At 38.9% G+C, this 22348-nt stretch overlaps 1 protein-coding gene across 1 annotated transcript in view; it reads left to right on the plus strand.

Moving 5' to 3' along the window:
- The first annotated feature begins 13802 nt into the window (after positions 1–13802).
- Positions 13803–22348, plus strand: part of TBX21 (T-box transcription factor 21) — a 55682-nt gene continuing 47136 nt past the window's right edge. Inside the window, exon 1 of the mRNA XM_032234671.1 lies at positions 13803–14870. Within this exon, the coding sequence (XP_032090562.1) occupies positions 14254–14870 (617 nt within the window). The 5' untranslated portion in view covers positions 13803–14253. The remainder of the gene's footprint in view (positions 14871–22348) is intronic.

Consider the following 22348-nt stretch of genomic DNA (forward strand, 5'->3'; position numbering starts at 1 on the left):
TGACAGTACTATATAGTGACTTCCCGTTACTTGTGCCAGCTTCTGCCAACCCAGCAGTTCAAAAGCATGTAAAAGTGCAAGTAGAAAAATAGGGACCACCCTGGGTGGGAAGGTAACAGCGTTCTGTACACCTTCGACATTTAGTTATGCCGCCTACATGACCATGGAGATGTCTTCAGACAGCGCTGGCTCTTCAGCTTTGAAACAGAGATGAGCATCACCCCTTAGAGCTGGAAACAACTGGCACATATGTGTGAGGGGAACCTTTACCTTTACCTTACTGTATAGTATTACCTTAAATTGGGATTTTAGAATTTTTCTTATGACCGATATGTTCTCCTCCTCTTCCTCCTCCTCCTCAGTTCTTCAGATGGAATACGATTAGGAGAAATAAACTTTGAAGCAGAGGATAAAGGACACTTAGCATTGGCTGGATCTAGGTAAAATAAATACAACGTGACCCGTCAAAACCGCGGTCCACAAAAGCGCGCTCGACGAAAGCGCGCATTTGACGTCATCACAGCGTGATGAAAAAAATAAAAAATTGAAATAAAAATAAAATTAAAGCAAGCTGATTCACATAAAGGTAAGGGTTAGGTTTAGGGTTAGGGTTAGGGTTAGGTTAAGGGTTAGGGTTAGGTTTAGAGCGTTAGGGTTACGTTTAGCGTTAGGTTAAGGGTTAGCGTTAGGTTTAGCGTTAGGTTAAGGGTTAGGTTTAGGGTTAGATTTAGGGTTAGGTTAAGGGTTAGGTTTAGGGTTAGGTTTAGGGTTAGGTTTGGGGGGGTTAGGGTAAGGTTTTCGCTTTATTTTTACATTTATTGATCACAGCGCGATGTTTTCGTCGCGCTGTGATGACGTCATGTACGTGCTTTCGTCGAGCGCGATTTTGTCGTCCGCGGTTTTGTGGTGGAACCAAATACAAATGGCCCTTGCTTAGTGACTAATTATTCAGTGACCATTCAAAGATACAATGACATGGAACAAGTGGTACATACAACTGGTGCCCAAAGTCTGGCCACTGCACTATCCTTGTGAACATGTGACTTCAGTCTGGGCACTTGGCAAACTGGCTCATGTTTATGCCCTTTACAACCTTCCCTGCCAGCTTCTCACAAGCAAAGTCAACAAAGACAGAGAATGTTGTAAGTCACTCCAGTAAACCTCCACAGACCCAAAACTGCTTGCTGCTGCTTCTGCAGCTGTGCATTCACCCAGGTCACCCAGTAGCAGCCAGGGCAAAAATCACTAGTGTGTGCCACCTATCTGCCTGTAGGCCTGCTTATAAGTTGGCTGGGACTTGCAACGTCTTTTCAGTTTCCTCATTGATTTCAGTTGTTGGAAGGCAGCAGGATGTTGGGATGAGGTTCTCACCCATAATTCTCACTTAACAATGGCAACAGGGATTACTGGAATTGCCATCATTAAGTGACATCACACTTTAGACTTAGGGATGGAAATTCTAGTTCCAATTACCATTGTTATGAAAGGGCTACCTGTAACCAATACATGCAGTTACACCAACTCACTCTCTCTTTTCCATAGGAAAGCTTGCCCTTGCCTGCTGTCATACTCTTCTTTCTGTAGACAGTAAAACTATAGCATTGACTGAAAAGCGCCACCCTTTTGAGTTTGAAGAGGCAAAATCCATGGAAAGTGTACTTCACTGCTCCTTTTATAGAGACATTCAAACAGATTTATCCTGCCTTCATTCAGTAGTTCTCTGGATCACTGATATTTGGCTCATATCCAGATGCTATTCACAGATGAATTGCCATTTGTTACATGCGCACTGCTAGATTTTACCCTGCAACATTTAAGATCCACTGGCAATTGGATCTCTCACTATATATGAGATTTTAGATAAAGGTAATCCACAGTTAACAATGGTCAGTGAGATTGGGAATTCCTCTGCTAAGTAATGCAGTTGTAAAGTGTGATGTTGTAAAGCATGATGTCATGTGACTGCAACACACAACTTACAATGAGGTTTCTGCAATTGCCATTAGTAGGCAAATACCATAAGGTCATTAGATGTGATGTCACATGACAGCAGTGTTCCAATATCTCAGGGGCTGCCGCAAAGAAGAGGGAGTCAAGCACCTGAGGGCAGGACAAGAAGCAATGGGTGGAAACTAATCAAGGAGAGAAGCAACTTAGAACTAAGGAGAAATTTCCTGACAGTTACAACAATTAATCCATGGGACAACTTGCCTCCAGAAGTTGTGGATGCCCCAACACTTGGAGGTTTTAAAGAAGAGATTGGATAACCATTTGTCTGAAGTGGTGTAGGGTTTCCTGCATAAGCAGGGGGTTGGATTAGGAAACCTTTAAGGTCCCTTCCAATTCTGTTATTCTATTCTATTCTATGATTGCCAATTGCAACCTCCTAGGTTTGCTTGTTGGAAGCCAGCAGTGAAAATTGCAAATGGCAGTCACATGACCATAGGATGCTGCAGTGACATAATCGCAAACCAATTGCCAAATGCCTGAATCATGGTCATGTGACTAGAGGGACACAATGACAGCCAAAACTATGAGAACTTGTTCTAAGTCTCTCCTTATTCAACCTATTCACTGATTCTTTGAAGATTCACTGAACAAGCGGTGTATTTTCATATTTTATGTAATCTTAGATATAATCATGTTTACAGCCTGGACTGAGATTACCTTTGTTTGACTTCACTTATGAGTCTTCAGGCTACTTTATAAATGTTTTTCAACTTTGGGAATGAAGTTTTATCTACTAGTTTCTTAGGTCATTACAGGTGAATATCAACCACTTACGAACATATTTCTTGTATTGTTTCTGAGATCACAATAATGACTAACTGACTAACATGGTTACCTCTTCTGTGTATGAGGGTCTATTTTTGAAATGGAAATGTTTTATTCTGTAGCTGGAGCAGGGGTGAAATGCTACCAGTTTGGAGCGATTTGCCTGAACCGGTAGTAAAAATGCTAGTGGTTTGCCGGAACCAATAATAATAAAATGCTACAGCGAACCGGTATTTCCGATAATCAGCTGTGACGCATAATTTATATTAGCTAGAATCATCTGCTTTCCTGCTTTCTAGCTAATCTAAATCGCGTGGCACAACTGATCATCGGAAATATAATGAATCCCCCCCCCCACTGTTCTACTTACCTTTGCAGGCATGCTCGATAGCAGGCACTGTCCACCCACCCGGATGGTATCACGTCATTTTTGACGCTCTGTGCATGCATGGAAGGTCCTGCTCATGCATGGAGGTGGCGAACTGGTAGTGAAGGTAAGTTGATTTCACCCCTGAATGGAGGATTGACCAGGGGCTATAAGAATCTATGGGAAATGCACCAGAAGATTCTGGGATGGAGATGGAGATAAATCCATGTCTTTTTAAAGAGATGTGCAAACAGTAGTAAAGCAATTATTCTTTGTTAGTACCTATAGAATTACGAGTGCTGTTTTGCTTTGCTTACATGAACATGTCCAGACCAGATTACCTTAAACCAGCTGGAGCAGAGAGAGGAGAATTTTAACTCTGAGATTCTTGTGGTTTACTTTCTTCCCTTCCTGGCTGGAAGGCTTGATTACACAAGGTATTAATTACATTTATTTTTATTTTCTTTTGCTGAGGAGAAAGTAAGACTAGAATGAATTAACACATTCTTACATGAAGGAACTTTGTGCTATCGCACTTTCCCCCTCTTCTTAATGAGTTCTCACGAACAAATTCTTCCCAAATAGGGCAGGAAATTTATGGATCGTACATTATCTCCTAACACTAAACAGAATGTAAGAGGGAGAGGGGGGGAGAGGGAGAAAGAGGGAGGGGGAGAGAGAGCGCTTTTATTAGGCCCCTATGTCTTTAGAATATTGCAAGCAAACATCCAAGCTACACCAGATTCTTTCTATAGAGTTTGAGACTTTTTTGAAAGAGCCAGTGTGATATCAAGAACAGAGTTCAAGATGACTCAATATTCTTCTCTCAGCCACAAAGTCTGCAGAGAACAGTAACTGTACCCACTACTTAATCTACTTGATAAGAATATTATGACGGATTATAAAGCCAGAAGAGACATGAAGCATTCTGCATTCTCCCAGCAAGGACACAAGGCAACAAAACACAAAATATAAAAATACATGATATTTTCTATATCTTGGGACCATCAGTTATAACTCTAATCTTCCTCAGAAAGTGAACTGAATTGCTATACATGATATCAACAATATCATGAATTCAAAGTCAGGAAAAGCTAAATGACCATTTTATTGTAGACTAACAAGGAACAAGAGTCCTACTATTCTTAAAGCTAATTCATTCAACATGTATGAAAACTCATTTTGAGATGCAACAGGCATTTCCTACCTAGGCAACTGATCCTTTCTTTCTTTCTTTTCTTTTTTTTTTTTGGGTGGTGGTATGTGCCAGTGTGTAGGATGAAATAGCTTAATAGAAAAATGCATCGGAAAGCCTCATTTTATGAACTCCCAATACTCTCTTAGAATGTTGCAGGAAATTCTTTGTGTCTTCTTTATTCTTGCAATATGCAGCTTGAGTTTACTATGCAAAGGTGACTCATTCTCTGAAATTTGTCATTTTCTCCTTCAGAATTGATTATGGGCCTAGGCAACCATAAAGTGTGTGTGTGTAATTCCAAATATATCAGATTTTCCAGAAATCCTTTAAAAGAAGAAAAAAAGTTGATGTTGATTTCAACTGAGCAACATCACCTTCTTTTGCCTGTAGCTCTCCCAGAGAGAAGGCCATTGCAGTTTCATCTCAAGACAGAAAAATACCCACTGGTTTTCAGTGCAGATTAGAGACTGGGGATTTTTAGAATTATGCCTTTATTCTGCCAGAGACAAGCAGCCTGCAGGGAATAGCAGGTTGGGAGAATTTGGTTTTCATCTTACACTAGAGGAGCACATTGATGTGACAGTGTGGGAATGCATAAGGTCAAGAAGAATATAGTAAAACAATATTGCTATTTGGATCACCTTTATTGTCCAGAAAATAGCATAGCAGCACAGCTACACCTCCAGCTACAATTTGTTAGAAAATAGCATTCTAAACTGTTTGTGTGAAGTGAAGTGACATGAGGAAGTAGGAGGAGCCACCTTCCTTCTAGTTAAGGATGTCCCAGCAGTCACTGACCAACAAGAGTTCACAAAATCTGTAAACAAAGCAACACTCATAGTGATGAAAAGACTGCAGGATCTAATAGAAGCCTAATGATTAAGACATTTGTTATCAAAAACTTTTAGAATCCACTTTTAGAATCAATAAAGTTTAGGTAGCAAGTTTACGTGGATCAGAGGTGGGGAGGTAATGTAAGTTATGGAATAATCTAACAAAGAGAGGCAAAAGATAGAATCTGCAACAATTTGATTAAAGCAGAAAGAAAAAAGGAGGTGAGAACTGTGAAAAGACTTGTGTTTTCTGAAAGTGAAATGCAGCTTTCTCAACCTCAGAACCCAGTGAAATGAGTGGAAAGATGTATAGGGGATTATATCCATGTTTATAAGATTGGGGCATCTGAATTTGTATAGTAGTAGTAGTAGTAGTAGTAGTAGTAATAATAATAATTATAATAATAATAATAATAATAATAATAATAATAATAATAATAATAATAATAATAATAGACATCGCAATACCAGGTGATAGCAGGGTCGCCGAGAAGGAACATGAAAAAATCGCAAAATACCAGGACTTAAAAATTGAAATTCAATGACTATGGCACAAACCAGCAGTGGTAATTCCAGTGGTAATTGGCACACTAGGTGCTATTCCAAAAGCACTGGAATTACATTTAAAACAATTAAAAATTGACAAAATCACCATCAGTCAAATGCAAAAAGCCGCACTGCTTGGATCTGCACGTATATTACGAAAATACATTACGACATCCTAGGCCCCTGGGTGGGGCCCGACTAGTAACCAATGCCAAATCCGGTGAAACAACTGGCCACTGTGATACAATTGTAGTATAATAATAATAATAATAATAATAATAATAATAATAATGGCTCAAATATCTGACCAGTTAACATGCAGTATTGGCCAGGCAACTGAATGAAATTTTGCAAAAGGGCTAAATTGATGAATGGTTGACAACTGGAAAATCATACTTGATTCAGAAAGATGCAACTAAAGGAACAACACCTGAAAACTACAGACCAATAACATGCTTGCCAACAACCTTCAAATTACTCACAGGCATTATTGCAGATAACATGATGGATTATTTGGAAACAAACAACATCTTGCCAGTAGAGCAAAAAGGCAACAAAAGAAGGAGCAGGGGCACAAAAGATCAGCTCCTAATTGATAAAATGATATTAGAAAATTGTAAGAACAGAAAAACGAACTTGAATATGGTCTGGATTGATTACAAAAAGGCATTTGACTCACTGCCACATAGTTGGATCATAAAATGCTTAGAAACAACTGGCATTAGCAAAAATATTACATCCTTTACTGAAAAGGCGATGAAACAATGGAGAACTGAGTTGGCAGTAGGGAATGAGATCTACGGAATGGTTAATATCAAGTGAGGAATTTTCCAGGGTGATTCACTTTCACCTCTTCATCATCGCAATGATCCCACTATCAGTAATCTTAAAAAAAATTAAATTAGGCTACCAAACAGCCAAAGAAGCTGAAAAAAAATCGCATTTACTATATATGGATGATTTGGAACTCTATGGAAAGTCAGAAATAGAAATCAAATCATTGACAAACACAGTCTGAGTATTCAGCACCGATATTTCAATGCAGTTTGGCATGGAAAAATGTGCCATTGTATCCATAAAAAGAGGCAAAATAACTGCATGTGAGGGAATTGAAATGCCCAATGGCCAACTAATTAAATGCAACGAAAATGAAGCCTACAAGTACTTAGGCATTCTGCAGTTGGATAACATCAAGCATGGAAAAGTAAAAACTATTATCAGGCGAGAGTACACCAACAGAGTTAGGAAAATTTTGAAATCTAAATTGAATGGTGGAAATACAATCAAGGCCATAAATACCTGGGCAATACCAGTTATAAGATACACAGCTGGTATAGTTAACTAGACACAAGCTGATTTGGACATTTTGGACCGAAAAACCAGGAAACTAATGACAATGCACTACAGTTTACATCCACGTGGTGATACTGATAGATTGTACCTGCCCCGAAAATCAGGTGGCAGAGGATTATTACAAGTGAAGCAAACAGTTGAAGAAGAAAAACATGCACTGGCTGATTATTTAAAAGAAAGTTCAAGAACATCTATTAATTGAAGTAAAGAACAAAAATCTACTGAAGGCCCAACAGACAAAACAAGAATACACAAAAGATGTGATAAAATCAAGAATGGAGAGTTGGCAGAACAAAGCACTGCATGGCCAATTTCTGGAAAAAATAAAAGATAAAGTGGACAGTGAACAAACTTGGTTATGGTTAACAACAGGTACATTAAAGAAAGAAACAGAGTCACTAATCCTGGCTGCGCAAGAAAAAGCTATCTGCACAAATGCCATTAAGGCCAAAATCGAAAAATCCTCTGATGATGCCAAATGCAGACTTTGCAAAGAAGCTGATGAAACTGTTGATCACATACTCAGCTGCTGTAAAAAAATCAAGCAAATTGATTATAAATTGTGGCACAATTCAGTAGCACAAATGATCCATTGGAATTTGTGCAAAAATTATAATATTAAAACAGCAACAAACTGGTGGGAACATCAGCCTGAAAAAGTCACCGAAAATCAGATGGTCAAGATCTTGTGGGATTTCCGTATACAAATGGACAAAATACTGGCGCATAATACACCAGACATCACACTGGTTGAGAAAAATAAGGTCACAATCATAGACATCACAATACCAGGTGATAGCAGGGTCGCTGAGAAGGAACATGAAAAAAAATCACAAAATATCAGGACTTAAAAATCGAAATTCATAGCACAAACCAGCAGTGGTAATTCCAGTGGTAATTGGCACACTGGGTGCTATTCCAAAAGCACTGGAATTACATTTAAAACAGTTAAAAATTGACAAAATCACCATCAGTCAAATGCAAAAAGCCACACTGCTTGAATCTGCACGCATATTACGAAAATACGTTATGACGTCCTAGGCCCCTGGGTGGGGCCCGACTAGTAACCAATGCCAAATCCGGTGAAACAACTGGCTGCTGTTATACAATTGTATAATAATCATAATCAGAAGAAGAAGAAGAAGAAGAAGAAGAAGAAGAAGAAGAAGAAGAAGAAGAAGAAGAAGAAGAAGAAGAAGAAGAAGAAGAAGAAGAAGAAGAAGAAAGTCAGTTTGGTGTAATGTTTAAAGGCAATTGGCTACCAATTAGAAAGCTGTGAAATCTAGCCTCCCTTCCTCCCCCCTCTCTCCACCCCACTCCAAGGCAAATTGCCCCTGTAATCATCAGAAGTCAAGACTCAAAATCATCATCATCATCATCATCATCATCATCATCATCATCATCATTTAAACTGGATATTATGTCAGATTAAAATTAGAGAAACTCTTATTATTCCCAGATAAGGATGTAAAATGCACTTGGTCCACAAACATCTATCCCTTAATATATATATTTTCATTAAATTCTAGCCTAATTTGGTGATCTACCATGATATGGGACTTTGGCAGCCTTAATCTGCAGCAAGGGTAATCAAAGGCCCTTTATTTTGCGTTTCTTGTTGTGACAGACTAAAACAACATCCCTTCTGAAAAGAGAATAGAGTAAGTATCTAGTGAGATGGGAAAAGTCTTTTTGCGTCTTCCCCCCTCCCCCGCCAAGGAATAAAAAGCAACAATTTCTCTCTGGTTGGGGAAAAAGTTATGTCTATCTTAAATGATAGCCTTGTGTTAACCACTGTAAGCGCCTTTTTGCATGGGTTTTGAAGCACGTGCCAAAATCATGAAAATGTATGGTTCCACTGATGCCAATACTAATTACCTTGGACTTGGGAGTACCAAACCCTGTGTTTTAAAAGGACATGGAGAAGCCTGAGCAGGTGTAAAGCATAACTACAAGGGAGATAAAGAGTGTGGAAATTAAGTCCTAGTAAAGAACAGTTAAACAAGCTAACAGTTAAACAAAAGAGAAGACTGACACAAGATTGATCTATATAAAACAATGCCACAAAGAAGAAAACGTATGGGCCCACTCGATGGTAAAGCTGAAGATAGGACAGGAAGCAAAGGATGGCAAGAAGGAGAGCCAAGAGTTACTCTGGGGAGGAATCTCCTGAAGGTAAGAACTGGCAATAGACAAGTTTGCCTAGATCTGGGGATCAGCTCACCATTGTTGGGAACCAACTGAAAGACTTTGGGGATGGCCAAGCAGATTCCTCTACTGAGCAGGTAATGGACTAGATGATCTTTAAGCCCAATTCACACATTTTTTTTAATGTGTATAGGCAATTACCGTAATTGCTTCTGGCTGATCATAAACATGAATGACATTTTTCAATATAAAAAAGTAAAATGCACACGCAAGATCAAGCAAGCAACTATAAATTTAATTTACTATTTTAAAATGCTTTTGTGAACAATTTTAAGTCCTTTACCTTGCACCTGGGTGCAAAGTGAACTTTTTCTGCTTCATGTCGTTCAAAGTAGATTCCTAGAATTGGACAACAACACTGTATTCAACTATTCACCGTTTTTATTGCCTGACATTAATTATGTTTGGGGGGGGGGGGAGAACCAATAATTTGTGACTGAACTCAGATTGTAGTTTTTTTAAAAAAAATCCTTTTATTTAGGAACATGATCAGTAATTCGAAATGCAATTTCCAAAATAATTGCTTATGGACTTATATAATAAAATAATATGCATTCATTATCTATCCAATAAAGCACAATTGTATTACATTCTAAACTCTGGGATTCTGCTACATTATAAATAAAACCCACTTCTTCATGGAGGTAATTGGCTACATTCTTTCCTCAACCATTTATAAGGGTAATGTGTGGGTGTGCACACATGTGTATGTATGTGCATATGTGTCTATACGCATGCATGCATGCACATACACACATTCATCTTATTATATTTAAATAGGTTTGGATTTCATTTTACAATACTGCAGCCTTTGTTTTGATAGAAAATGCCAGCCAGATAAAATAAAATATGGTGTCTTTGAGAGGCATTGGATTATAGTACCTTTTATCTCTAGCCACAAAAAAATTTCTATGGAGTGATGAGAGTTGTAATCCAATGCATATGGAAGGCGTCAGGTTAGAAGAACCAGTATCTGTAGCTTCGAGATATACTTCTGGCACCCTGAAATATCACCTATTTCCACATTTAATGGTTCAAATTTCATTTCTGCTTTGAAGTTGGGTTGGAGGGAGGGGTTTGTTTTGTTTTGTGCTTTGTACTTGACTTCTCCTTAAGGTTGGGGAATAAAGCAGTTGTTTTATTGTTTCCTATATTAGTTTGGCTTACTTTTCCAGATGCAAGATTCTTATGGAGCACAGCAGAAGTTGCAGGATACCGGAAAGGAAGATTTTGCATTCAGGAGCTAAAGGGAGAAGAAACGACTCCAAACAATTGAAGCTGTGAATGGTCTGAGATGGCTGCTAAACTCTGTCTGATGAGACAATACACAGCTTCCCTGGGGGGACAACCTGGCCCATCAAGTCCGCTCTATTTGCAGTTTCACAGGGGGGGCATCACTCTGTTTACATAGGTCCAGACAGACCTTCCTGCTGGTGATTGTGGGATGTCTGCAAGGATTTCCTGACCTAACCTTCAGAACAAATTGGTGATGAAAACAAAAAGGTGATTGCGAAATCTGCTGCAGTCAAAACTGCAGGAATATCTTGACTGCTGGGGCAGACTCCCAGGTTCTCCTTATGTGACCGGCAGTAGGTGCAGCTTTGTTAATTGTGGTACTTAATAACCCTTGAGATAATCCATTTCTGCAATAAAAGGGAATATTTCACTTGAATAATTTGTTTGATATGTAGGTCTCTGTGTGTATGTGTGCACATGTGCGCACATTTATGTGCATATGTAGATGCTCCCCCAGTGTGCTTTGATCTCAGAGAGAAACTGGGCACATGAAATTCCAAGAAACATTATTAACTTTTTAAACAGGAAAAAAGATGGGGGGAGGCATTCTTTATAACAGGTGAGTAGAAAGGCATATTGTTAAACCTAACTGAGAAATTATTATTCAAAATGTTTAAAAACAAGGATAATCTCTTTCCTGGTTTACCAATGTGATCTATAAAAATATGTCTTTTTAATGAACAAGATATTACATTTCCCCCCTAAAATTATTACTAGTTTATCAGATTCTCACATACACAACAGCAATGACATTTTCTTCCTTTCCTTTTCGGTCAAGCCCACTCAATCCCTTTGATTGGATGTCCTCCCCCTCAAAATTGAAAAGGAAATGAAATGTAATTTTTATTCTGGCTATATCTATAATATATCAGAGTATAGATCCAGCATGCTCTTTAAAGGGCAAGGTCATTCTAGAACAAACAAACAAACATAAAACTCAGCTCTGTATTCTTTGGAAATGAGGATTTTTTCAGAATTAATGCAGGAGTGAAAGGAGAAAAGTTATATATTTCTTTCAGGTTGCAAAAAGTCAGATTGTAAGCATTCCTCTCCTCTGAGTGTGCACACCGATGCACACACGCGCACACAAACAGACACACACAGATACTTTGGTTTCCTGGAGATCAGTAAGAAAAGTTAGTAAAGAGTTGTTTAGGTAATCTCATTTATTTCTGATGAAATTGAATGCTATTAATACAGACTTCAATCCCATACTTCTTTTTTTTAATAATACTGAAATTATTACTGAGAATTATTGAACGGAAGAAAAAATATCATTTTACTGAATTGAATTTAGCTTGGCAATCAGTTTTGCAATGTCATAGACCAATCTAGAATTTACAGAGTAGTTTTATGGTATTACTGAGTAATTCAAGTCATCTGATTTAGACTTGTTTTGTGAGAATTTGAGTGCAAGGCTTCTCACCTATATTCCAAACTTAAAGAAAGAGTATTTTGAAATTCTTTACAGTTATGTAAGTTGACTTGATCTGAAATAAGTTTTGCAATTTGGTACCAAGGCATGTCTAACCAAATCTTTGGCAATATACCGGTATAATGTACCCATAATAAGTTGTTTTGCATCTCTCTTTCCTCCAAACACCTGAATCCACCTTCTGTAATTGTGAATGTTGAAAAAAAATTAAAATGTAATAGACACTGACAATGTTAATTTTAAAAGTACTTATCACCAGTTATTGCTTCAACTACTTCTAGATTGACTATTTTAAAAACTGTGCAAAAGTAAGATCCTCAAAAGGAGATGATTTTTTTTTTTTTTAAAAAGATCTTCACATTAAGACTGATTTTTTTTTTTAAATGGGGCTGATCAAAGCATTATCAAATTAGTCTTTTTAGTTGCCTTTGATCTGATTTTCTTCATAAGTGATGGAAAATATCAAGTGGATTTCCTGATCAATTTTAACCCTTTCCCCCTTCTTTTAAATTGAAAGATAATTGGTAGCAATCTACTTGATTATTACTTGATTTTAGGCAAGGAAAAATGACTGAACAGGTCTATGGGCTGAAAGCTGGTCTGCAGCTTGTTATACCTTATATTGGATTTTATGCAGACAGGCAATAGCCACTACATGTCAGAATAGGTTGATTGATTGCCACATCCCCAACCTTGTGCCCAGGGCATTCTACCACTAGTAAGCATGTATGTGATTATATGCCACAAGTATGCAACAGTTATAGGATAAGGATCCATTTGGCCTTTAATAATCTTATTCTGAAGGTTGTATTTTAACAATTGGGGAGGATAAAATGTCAGCGTAAGTAAAATTAAAATGTACTTATTAAACACACGTTTTAATCCTTTTTCCTCCCATCCCACTAAGGGTACTGTTCAGAAACAGTGTTTGGATAGGTTCTGTGAAAGAGAGGGACATACAGCTGAGAGCCTCCCATAGAATCTCATTTATGAAAATTGCATTGATATTAAAATCACTCCTTTATCTATACAATCTTGTCTCTTTCTATCCACCTGAGAGTTTTCATTTTAGAACAATTGAGACTGAATGACAAAGCAGCTTGGAAAGTTTGTGGATTCTGACTTTTGGATAGGAGTGTAGTGTGAAGCTCTTTCTGGGTTCTTTGTTGTGGAAGAACGGATTGTGTAGGTGATTATTAGGCAGGGCAGGGACAAGGAAAATTCAGATCCAAATCCTCATTCAGTAGCAAACCAATCAAGGACAACAAGGACTTTCCAATCTGTCATCAGCTGTCAACCTTGATATTGATGTTGAAATGGAGATTGGAGAGAAATCATCTAAGATGATGGAAGTCTCATGCTGGCTGGGTAATTCTGGAAGTCCACAATCTTAAGTTTGCCAAAACTAAGAAATCTCTATTGATTTATAGGTGAACTATAAATGCAATAAATAAACACATTCAGTTTGCATTGTAGTATTTTTGACTGCAGAGGCAGTCCACAGCAGGATTGTGGAAACAAACAAAACGCACCATCCCCCCCGGTTAGTCGGAAGATGCTGATCAATTTTCTGCCGCTCACGATGGAAACGGGGACCGGCGGTGTGAGGGGACCCGATCACATCCATTCAAGTAATAAGCGCCGCTCGCCCTTGGAGGGGAAGGCAGAACCGAGGGGCGGGACTTAAAAACTCTCCCCAGCCAATGGAAGAGGAGCCGTTTGTCTTTCTTTTAATAGGGGGCAGATCGAGAGCGCAGTTTTTTGAGGCAAAGAGGATGGATTGGCGGAGTAGCGAAGAAGTGATTAGTGCAGGAAAAGCTCCGCCGAGTCTTCGGAAAAGTCCTAAGGAAGAAATCCAGCGCGACTAACTGTGATCTTGACTCTGCCGTTGCCACTATCAACCGGATCTTGACGCAGCAAAGTCGCGAAAGTTTCCTCTCTCTCTCTCTCCAAACACCCCGTTAAACGATAGCGGAGCAAGTCAGGATTTTAAGAAGACGCAGCCGTGCAATTGACTAACTGGCCTCGGTGCTGTTGCAATTGACCGGAAAAGTTGAAGAAGGCGAGCGCTGATGCGCCTTTTCCAGTCTCGATGAAACTCTGAGCGCTGCAGCGGTTCCTCCGGGCATTCGACTTTCTCTCCTCTCCATCTCAAAACTTTTATTTTGCTCTCCTCTCCCTCCCCGCTTCCCACCTGCCGCCGCTCCGAGCCGCGAATCTGTCCCGCGAGTCTTTTTCTTCAATGGGCGCCTTGGATTCACTCACCGGAGGACCTGCCAATCCGACCGCCGCTGCCCTCACCATGCTGAACGGGGCAGAGAGCCAAAACTTTGCCAAGGAGCCTCCGGACCTCCAGGGAACCACGACCAAAGACACGGGCGGTGGGGGCGAGCTGAAATTGGGAGCCCCCCAGGACCGCTTCTACTACCCTGATCCCCCCTTGCAGGAAGGCGGCTGCAACTTAGGGCTGGCCTATGGAAGTCCAATGGTGCAAAGCGCATTTGCGGGGACCGACTCGGCTTCTTCGAGCAGGTTTTTGGGGCCGGCAGCGAACAACTGCTCTTCCTACCGAGCTCAGCCTCCCCCGCCTATCCCAGCATCAACTGTCCCCGCCGGGAATCCTGGCTTCTCGGTCTCAGCTAGCGATCTCTACCCCAGCGCCGGGGATCTGTACGCCAGCGCGCCCGCCGGAGAAGGCTGCTACTCGACAGCGGTCCAGCACGTGTTCTCACGGGCTCCTCTCTATCCCGTGCCGGGCTATCAGATCTCCGGAAAGACCCAGGTGGTCCTCAACAATTACCCGCTCTGGGCCAAGTTCCACAAGCATCAGACGGAAATGATCATTACCAAGCAGGGCAGGTGAGCCATGCGAGGAGACGCCACGGCAGCCCGGCAATTGGCTGGGCCGCGGGGGGCGAAGGGCAAACGGATCTGGGGCTTCGAGAAGGGGACAAGTGGGGGTCCAGCCGCGAAGGAGGAGGAGGGGGGAAGGGGAAAGGCCCGCGTTTCTCTTTCCACGTTTGCTGAGAACTTTTATCCCAAACGGAAGAGGAGCCGGGATGGGGAAAGTCTAGTCTCTTACAGGCACCAGCTGTCTGTGCGTGCGTTTGGCTGCAAAAACAGGTGGTTGGCTTGGCAATTTCTCTCTAGGGCTCGCTGGGCAGGGACCCCGAGGACGGTCCTGCTAATCTACCCATATTTTTGTAACCGAGGGAGAACCAATCAGACTATCCAGCTGGCTTATTTCGGGGCGGGGAGGAGGGGAGAACATTAAGATAAAAATTTAAATATTTCAAGGGTGAACTTCTTTCCCATTTGCAGGATCCCATCAGTTTAGATGCTTAGCATTCTGGAAGAATCTGTGCTTCCTGTAGAAACTTTTCCTAAACCTTAGTTCTATGGGAAAGTTGTTTTCCAGGAACCTGATGACCTCTAGATAGATGGTCAGAAACTTTATTTATATTCTTCCACTATCCCCCTACCCATGAAACATATGTATTCAGGCTTAATTTACAATATTACATTGGAAACGTTGCTACCAAGTTTTCGAAAGGCAAATTTGATGTGACTCATCCGCATGAACAGCTGCCTAGCAGAATGGATAAAAGGTTAACTAATGTTACTGGTCTGCTGGGACCCCAAATAATTTTGTATCCACAAGTAGTAACTGACACTGATTTTCTATTATTTCTGTTTATTTACAGAATAACTAAGAAAGCAAGAAAGTGTGTAACTTTTATTTATTTATTATTTTTATTTTAACAAGCAATAGCGTAATGGAAACTAAAAAGGGGTACAAAAAGACATTTTGGTTCTAAGAAGAATATGATTTAGATGGCTTAGATTTATTTTTATTTTTATAAGTAATATGTGTTGAATTTCAAAATTTTTCCCTCATCAGAACTTCTCAAATTGAAAAATAGTATAAAAACTATGCTATTTAAAAAAAGCATGTAGGCTGCGGGAACAAAATACCTGTGTATGCGTTTAAACAGTTCTCTTTTGCTTTTTATGGGATGTAATTTTTAAAATCAATTTCAACTAATACTTGATACTCAATTGAAGGTTTAATTAATGCTCTTGATAGTTTAATTCCTAGTTACAGATTTCTTTCTCTCTATTTCAGGGCATTTTATGCTAGTTAAAAAAAGAAAGCTTTAGCTGATTAATCAGTGAGACCAATTTTAATGAGTGTCACTAAGAGTTAGAGGCACATCTGTTTATGTTTGTTTTCATGAGGCTATTTTAGTTCTGGTATGCTACTGTAAGAGGGAATTAAAATGAGATTAAAAATGAAATGTGGATTTATAGAGATATTATTAAAGATGCCCTTATCTTATATATTCACTTATCTTAAATGGTGCTCTTATTTCTTAATTTGAGAATTACCTTATACTTCCTTCAATAACCAAAATGTTTATGTTAAAAAAGAAATCACATTACTTTAGTAATCTATTGATTATAATTAGAAATTGTATTATTATATCTAATTACCTGGGAAGGAACACAAGTTAATTAAATACGGTGACTTTTGAACAGAAATATATAGGACCATTTTGTAAATGAATTAATAATGATCAGATAATAAAAAACAGGTTAACTGGATTGATCACATAGTCTAGAAAAATGTTACTGATAACAGCACTGAAACTCTATTAAACCAAAGAATTTGGGCATGTTAAGTGTTGGATTCTCCACATTAAATATAAAGAAAAAGAAGGAGTATCAGGATGTCTTAGAAGTTTCAAACAAGTAGCAGAAATAATACATAATTATGGGACCACTCATATCAGATATAACATTGCAAATACAGAAAAAAATCAAAAGTATAAAAATGCAAAGAACAAATGTCACAATACATTTCTTATAGTTGAGAAGCATGTTACTTCACATGTGGGATCTTAATTAAATTTGGGCAATCACTTCTCTATTGACCACCTTTTTTGAAATATTATTTAGTTGTCCATAGTTGGATGCAATTATTTATAAGCTGTTTTGAACTATTTTGATGTTAGTAGCTTTATCCTCAAAACTCGGAGTAAGTGATGCAACTTAAACAATGGCTACTTTTTAAAAAATGTAATCTTCAAAATTATGGAGAAAGTCTATGAATTGACCAAAAATTCTTAAATCACCAAATCCTAATTTACAAAGTTCTAGTTTGTTCATTTTCCCACTTGACATAATAAGTGTTCAAGTTGCTTTCTTGTGGTGCTTGTGGGCACATATTTGTCAAAACACCTTTATAAATCGTGGTTAAACAGGCAATTAACCAGTGATCTCCCAGCACAGAGTTAGGAAAATATATGTTTTTTTTCTCATGTGAATATGTCAGCTGGCTTTTCAGCTGAGTCAGAAAAAAGATCAAATTTGATTCTTAAGATATACCAGCAGTTTGATTTTACAGAGAACAAGGACACAGGACAATATAAACAATAAAAAGCCAAGTATTTACGATTACTTTATTTGAACTTGATTATGAAGAGAGAAAGTTAGTTTAGCCTTCTGATCTGTTTTCTAATTGCCACATGGACCCTTTGTAGAATTTATTTCTTTAATCGTGAGGAACTACAGAACTAATGAAGGATGTACTGCCACAAATCTCTTTTTCTAGAAACAAAGCTGTGAACATATTAACACATGAACCTACCTATCTCACACCATTCCTCATATTTTCTCCAGGCAATTCACTGTCATATTAGGAAATCTTTACGATTTTACCATTGCCATTTTTTTGCCCTCTTCTCTCTGCTCATTTCTGCTCAAATTCCTCTCAACTGAGCTGCAGTACCCAAGGACCTACCTGTAACAGAGACGGAGGAAAGGGAAGGAGAAACATCTCACTACACAGCTTAAACATGCCAACCAGGTCTCTTCAGTTTCTTTCTCTTCTCTTCTGAGAAGGTATGAAAATAAAGAGTACAGTTATGGATTTTTATGCTTATCACTACACTTTTCTTCTCCTACATACCAACTTATTCCAGAGTTTGTCTTAAATTGTATAGTGATCAATCCTAAGGAGAGATTGAAAATTAGGAGAAAGAAATGACATGGAAAGATGTCAAGATTCATAGACCAACAAGGTCCTCATTGCCAGGCAATTTATGCCACAAAGCCACACAGGTTACAATAGAAGATGATGTTGTCTCCTCCGGCCTTGGGAAAGAGGACCAGGGCTTTTAAAAGTATTGATTTTCTGCAATTGAAAGATCTTTAAAGTGAAGATCTAACAAGTTTCAATTATCTTACGAGAAAAATTCTCGCCTCAAATTTACGCTTATATAGGAAATGTGGCTATTGAAGTTGAAGAGTTCACATTCAAAGATGAGTCTGCCTTTAGATCCTGAATCTTTTACTCATTCTGCTCCCAAATTACCTTATTTTTCAGAGTATAAGATGCACCTATTTCCCTCATAAAAGAGGCTGAAAATCTGGGTGCGTCTTATACACTGAATACAGCATTTTGGCCTCCCGAAACCCCGCCTCTTCACCAACATGGCCATGTTTAGCCTTTAGGAGGCTTCCAGAGTACTCCTTGGGTCTGGAGAGGGCAGAAATGAGTGAAAAATGGGCTGTTTTTTGCTCAATTTCGGCCCCCCCCCCCAGCCCCAGGAACACTCTATAAACCTCCTAAAGGCTATGTATGTTTTTTTTTACATAAAACGGGCCATTTGTGCTCATTTTTGGGAGGGAGCACCCCTCCACGCAGGAGCACCCTACAAGCCTCCTAAAGGCTATTCATGCCCTTTTTTGGGAAAAAAAACCCAGGCCAATTTTTGCAAAAACAGGCCCATTTTTAGGAGGTCTGCAGAGTGCAAAAATTTTTGTTTTAATTTGCCTCTTCAAAATCTTGGTGCATCTTATACTCTGGTGCATCTTATACTCTGAAAAATACACTATATATAAAATGTCTTGGCATTATTATTTAAAGAATGATAGAGTTGGAAGAGACCTTGGAGGTCTTCTTGTCCAAACCCCTGCTTCAGCAGGGGCCCCTATACCATCCTGACAAATGGCTGCCCAATCTTTTCTTAAAACTTCCAATGTTGGAGCACTACAGCTATTGGAGGTAAAACATCCCACTGATTAATTGTCCTCACTGTCTCTGTCGTGACTTTGACTTCATCTCATTCACAACCATGACTGAGGCAGACTTAAGTCATCCAAAGTAATCTCTCCCAGCCCGTTGAAGGTTTGTCAGCGACTTCGTTGTGAAGAAGTTAGGGGATTGCATGACTTGAAACAGAGACACAATAGATTGGAAATGAAGACAGCAAATTCTATGCTCCTTGCGGTTTCAAATGCGGCTAAATTCTAACTTAGGAACATGGAAAAGTCTATACAAAAGTTGTCGCCTTGGGCAGTTACTTGGCCGCTACAGCAGCAAACTCATTCTACCTATTTATTTATATAATTTTAAATTTTAAAATATTGATTTGTATATATTGTCTTTTTAACTTTGTTGTATGCTGCCCAGAATCTTTTGATTGTGAAATTGATAGTTTGTCCAATTTAGATAGTTGTCTGTCTAACTAGCAAAACTCTGGCAAATCATTAGAGGGCAGCAAAGACTCTGGCCACTGGATGATACTTGAGGCCTACTGATATGAGGCCTACTCAAATAATGGAATATTATTTGTCCTTAAAACAGAATTCCAACCAGAAGATAATTTAGATGAAATTCTCCCAATTGGTGTCTTGCATTTATTTAGTTAAAAATTGGCAATGGGTATGTCTGAATGGCTTTTCTTGCATTGTTGGGCTAGTCAATAAATAAAAGGCTATCTAGTAATTCCTGATATCTGCTATCACCATCATGCCATTGTGTTTAGTTTTTAGAAATTGGAAGTAAAATGGAGGAAATAATTTCCTATGCAAAAATACTGTTTGCGCCTGTGTATAAGGCAAAGATCACACAGAAAAAAAACCCTGAATAAACCAGAAAAAATTGTCTCCTTTGAAATACAGACTTGACAAGTGGTTGGGGGGGAGAAATATGGTGCTGAACATATCAGAATTGTATCATTATTGTTGCATTTTCAGTCAGATGTTTGGGCATTTTTATTCACCTTTCCAGTTGTTCTCAAGGACCTGGGAAAGGTAGGTACTGTTTGATAGTTTTCAAGGTATTGTAGCATGATCTAAGCTATTCCAAGTAAATCTGCCTTTTGCAACTGACTGATGGTGATTTTATCAATGCCGATGGTGTTCACTTCTAGATGTTTTGCAATTGCACTCAATGGTCCTATTGCTATTGGTATGATCCATGCTGCATTTGTCATAATTATTCTATTTCTACTTATAACTCTTTGCATTTTGTAATTTTCTTCAATTCTTTTGCTTCCATTCTGCTATCTCCAAATATTACGGTGTCTACTATCCATTTTTTCGACTTTCTAATCAACAGTTGTTAACTTTGGGGTGTGGTATGGCAGTTGCTTGTCTGTTTGAATTCTAAGGTCCAAAATTCACTGGACTTTAGAATTTTGGCTTTTTTATTTTCTAATACTTTTGTGGTCCCATCAGTTCTTTCATGCAAGTCAATGTACTTTTCACAGATAATCCAATGCATTGTTATTACTTTTTTGTCATGCCGTTGTTTGTGGTAAGCTTGCATAATATTCTTGCAGACGCTAACTAGATAGTCCACTGTTTCTTCAGTTTCTTTGCCCATCTTCTCAACTCTAGCTTTATAAGTATCTATTAAAGCTTGGTCTTGTGCAACAAAAAATATCACTCTCTCTCTTTCTTCAACTTTCCTGCTATTAACCATCACTAGTGTTGTTATTTATTTGTCTATTTGTCCATTAATTAAATTTATATGGCGCCCATCTCACAGAAAATGTTCTTGTCTGCTTTGTCTGCAAGGTTTTTTATGTATTGGCCGTGTAATAATTTGCTTTGTCATCCTGTTCTTCATTTGGTTTTCCTTGTAGGCCAATTGGTCTCTTTGTTGTTTAGTAAGCCTTCATGGTATTCTTTGTAATATGAATTCAGTGCATCTTCTTCACTGTTAGATATTCTTCCAATGCCCTGTTTCTTCTTCAACTGTCTGAAGTGTACTTCCCCACTTTGGCTTGTTGGTAAGTAGATCTGTCGCTGTGGCACTAATGCATCATTCATTGTCCTTATTTTTATTATGTGTAATTATTATATTATTATGTATTAATGCATTATTATTTCATTTCACGAATGGCATCAATAAGTAAAGAAGAAACGTTTATTTTTTTTTCTAACTTTTAGTTCTACTTTTGTTTTGAGCAATTCTCTTTGCGCGTCAACCAAGAACGTGATCCGGTTATGCCTAGTAAACTTATTCAGAATAAGCTATTGGAATATGGAAATGATCAGCTCAACAGAATGCAGGTTGTTTAGGTTGCCTCAATCTGGCACCATCTGGATGGGTTACTACTCTCAGAATTCCTAGAAGTACATTGGTCTGGAATAGCATCTGACTGGAAAGTTTTGAGAATGATTATTGATTAGGATAATGTTTTGCCGTGTTTATGGCTTCACTAGATGAAGGGCCATTTCTGAGCATAATAATTTAATGAGCTGCTACCCACTTTAAAACTACTGCATAGTTTGTATATACTACCTTCTTCCACAAGATTGTTTCTTCCACACGTGTTTGCTTATTCAGTAAAATAATTTTCTGAGACTTTATTATGAATAGTTGATTTAGAAATAGTAGCAAGAGGAAGAGAATTGTTAGTGATAGCACTCTGCTTTCCCTCCTCAATACCTGGTGTGTGACTTTTGGGAGGCAGGATAAATAGCTCTATTTAGGCAACTAGCTATTATTTTTTTAATTTTATTTCCTGTTTGTTTATTATTATTCTATTATTAGTTGTGTTTTTCCAAAAAGAAGACCAGGTCTTATTTTCTTTTGGGCCCCAAAATAAGCACTAGGGCTTATTTTTGGAAGTTTTTTTCCATGTGCGGGAGGCGCGGCTCGGGGAGGATGAAAAACAGGCCTACCAGAAATTCGGGAAATTTCTGGCCTCCAAAGGGCCTCCAGAGCCTGGGGAGGCTGTTTTCACCCTCGCAGAGACTTGAGAAAAGCCTCAGGAGCCCGGGGATGGCAAAAATTTTGCCCCCCCCCACCATGGTGCAGGTGGCTGACTAGACCATGCCCATAATGTCCACACCCATCCAGCAACCAGATAGAGAACCTACCTGGCTAATTTTTTTGAAGCAGGGGGGGGCACTAGTGCCACCGCCATGAGGTGTGGGGATGGAGCTGTCCCACATGCCCTGCGCCCGCTTACCTCAGGGCCCCCTAGCCAAGCCCCCATGCCCCGACACCTGCCTCACCTTATGGTAGTGGCTCCAGC

Source organism: Thamnophis elegans, chromosome Z, assembly GCF_009769535.1.
Source record: "Thamnophis elegans isolate rThaEle1 chromosome Z, rThaEle1.pri, whole genome shotgun sequence".
NCBI classification, from domain to species: domain Eukaryota; kingdom Metazoa; phylum Chordata; class Lepidosauria; order Squamata; family Colubridae; genus Thamnophis; species Thamnophis elegans.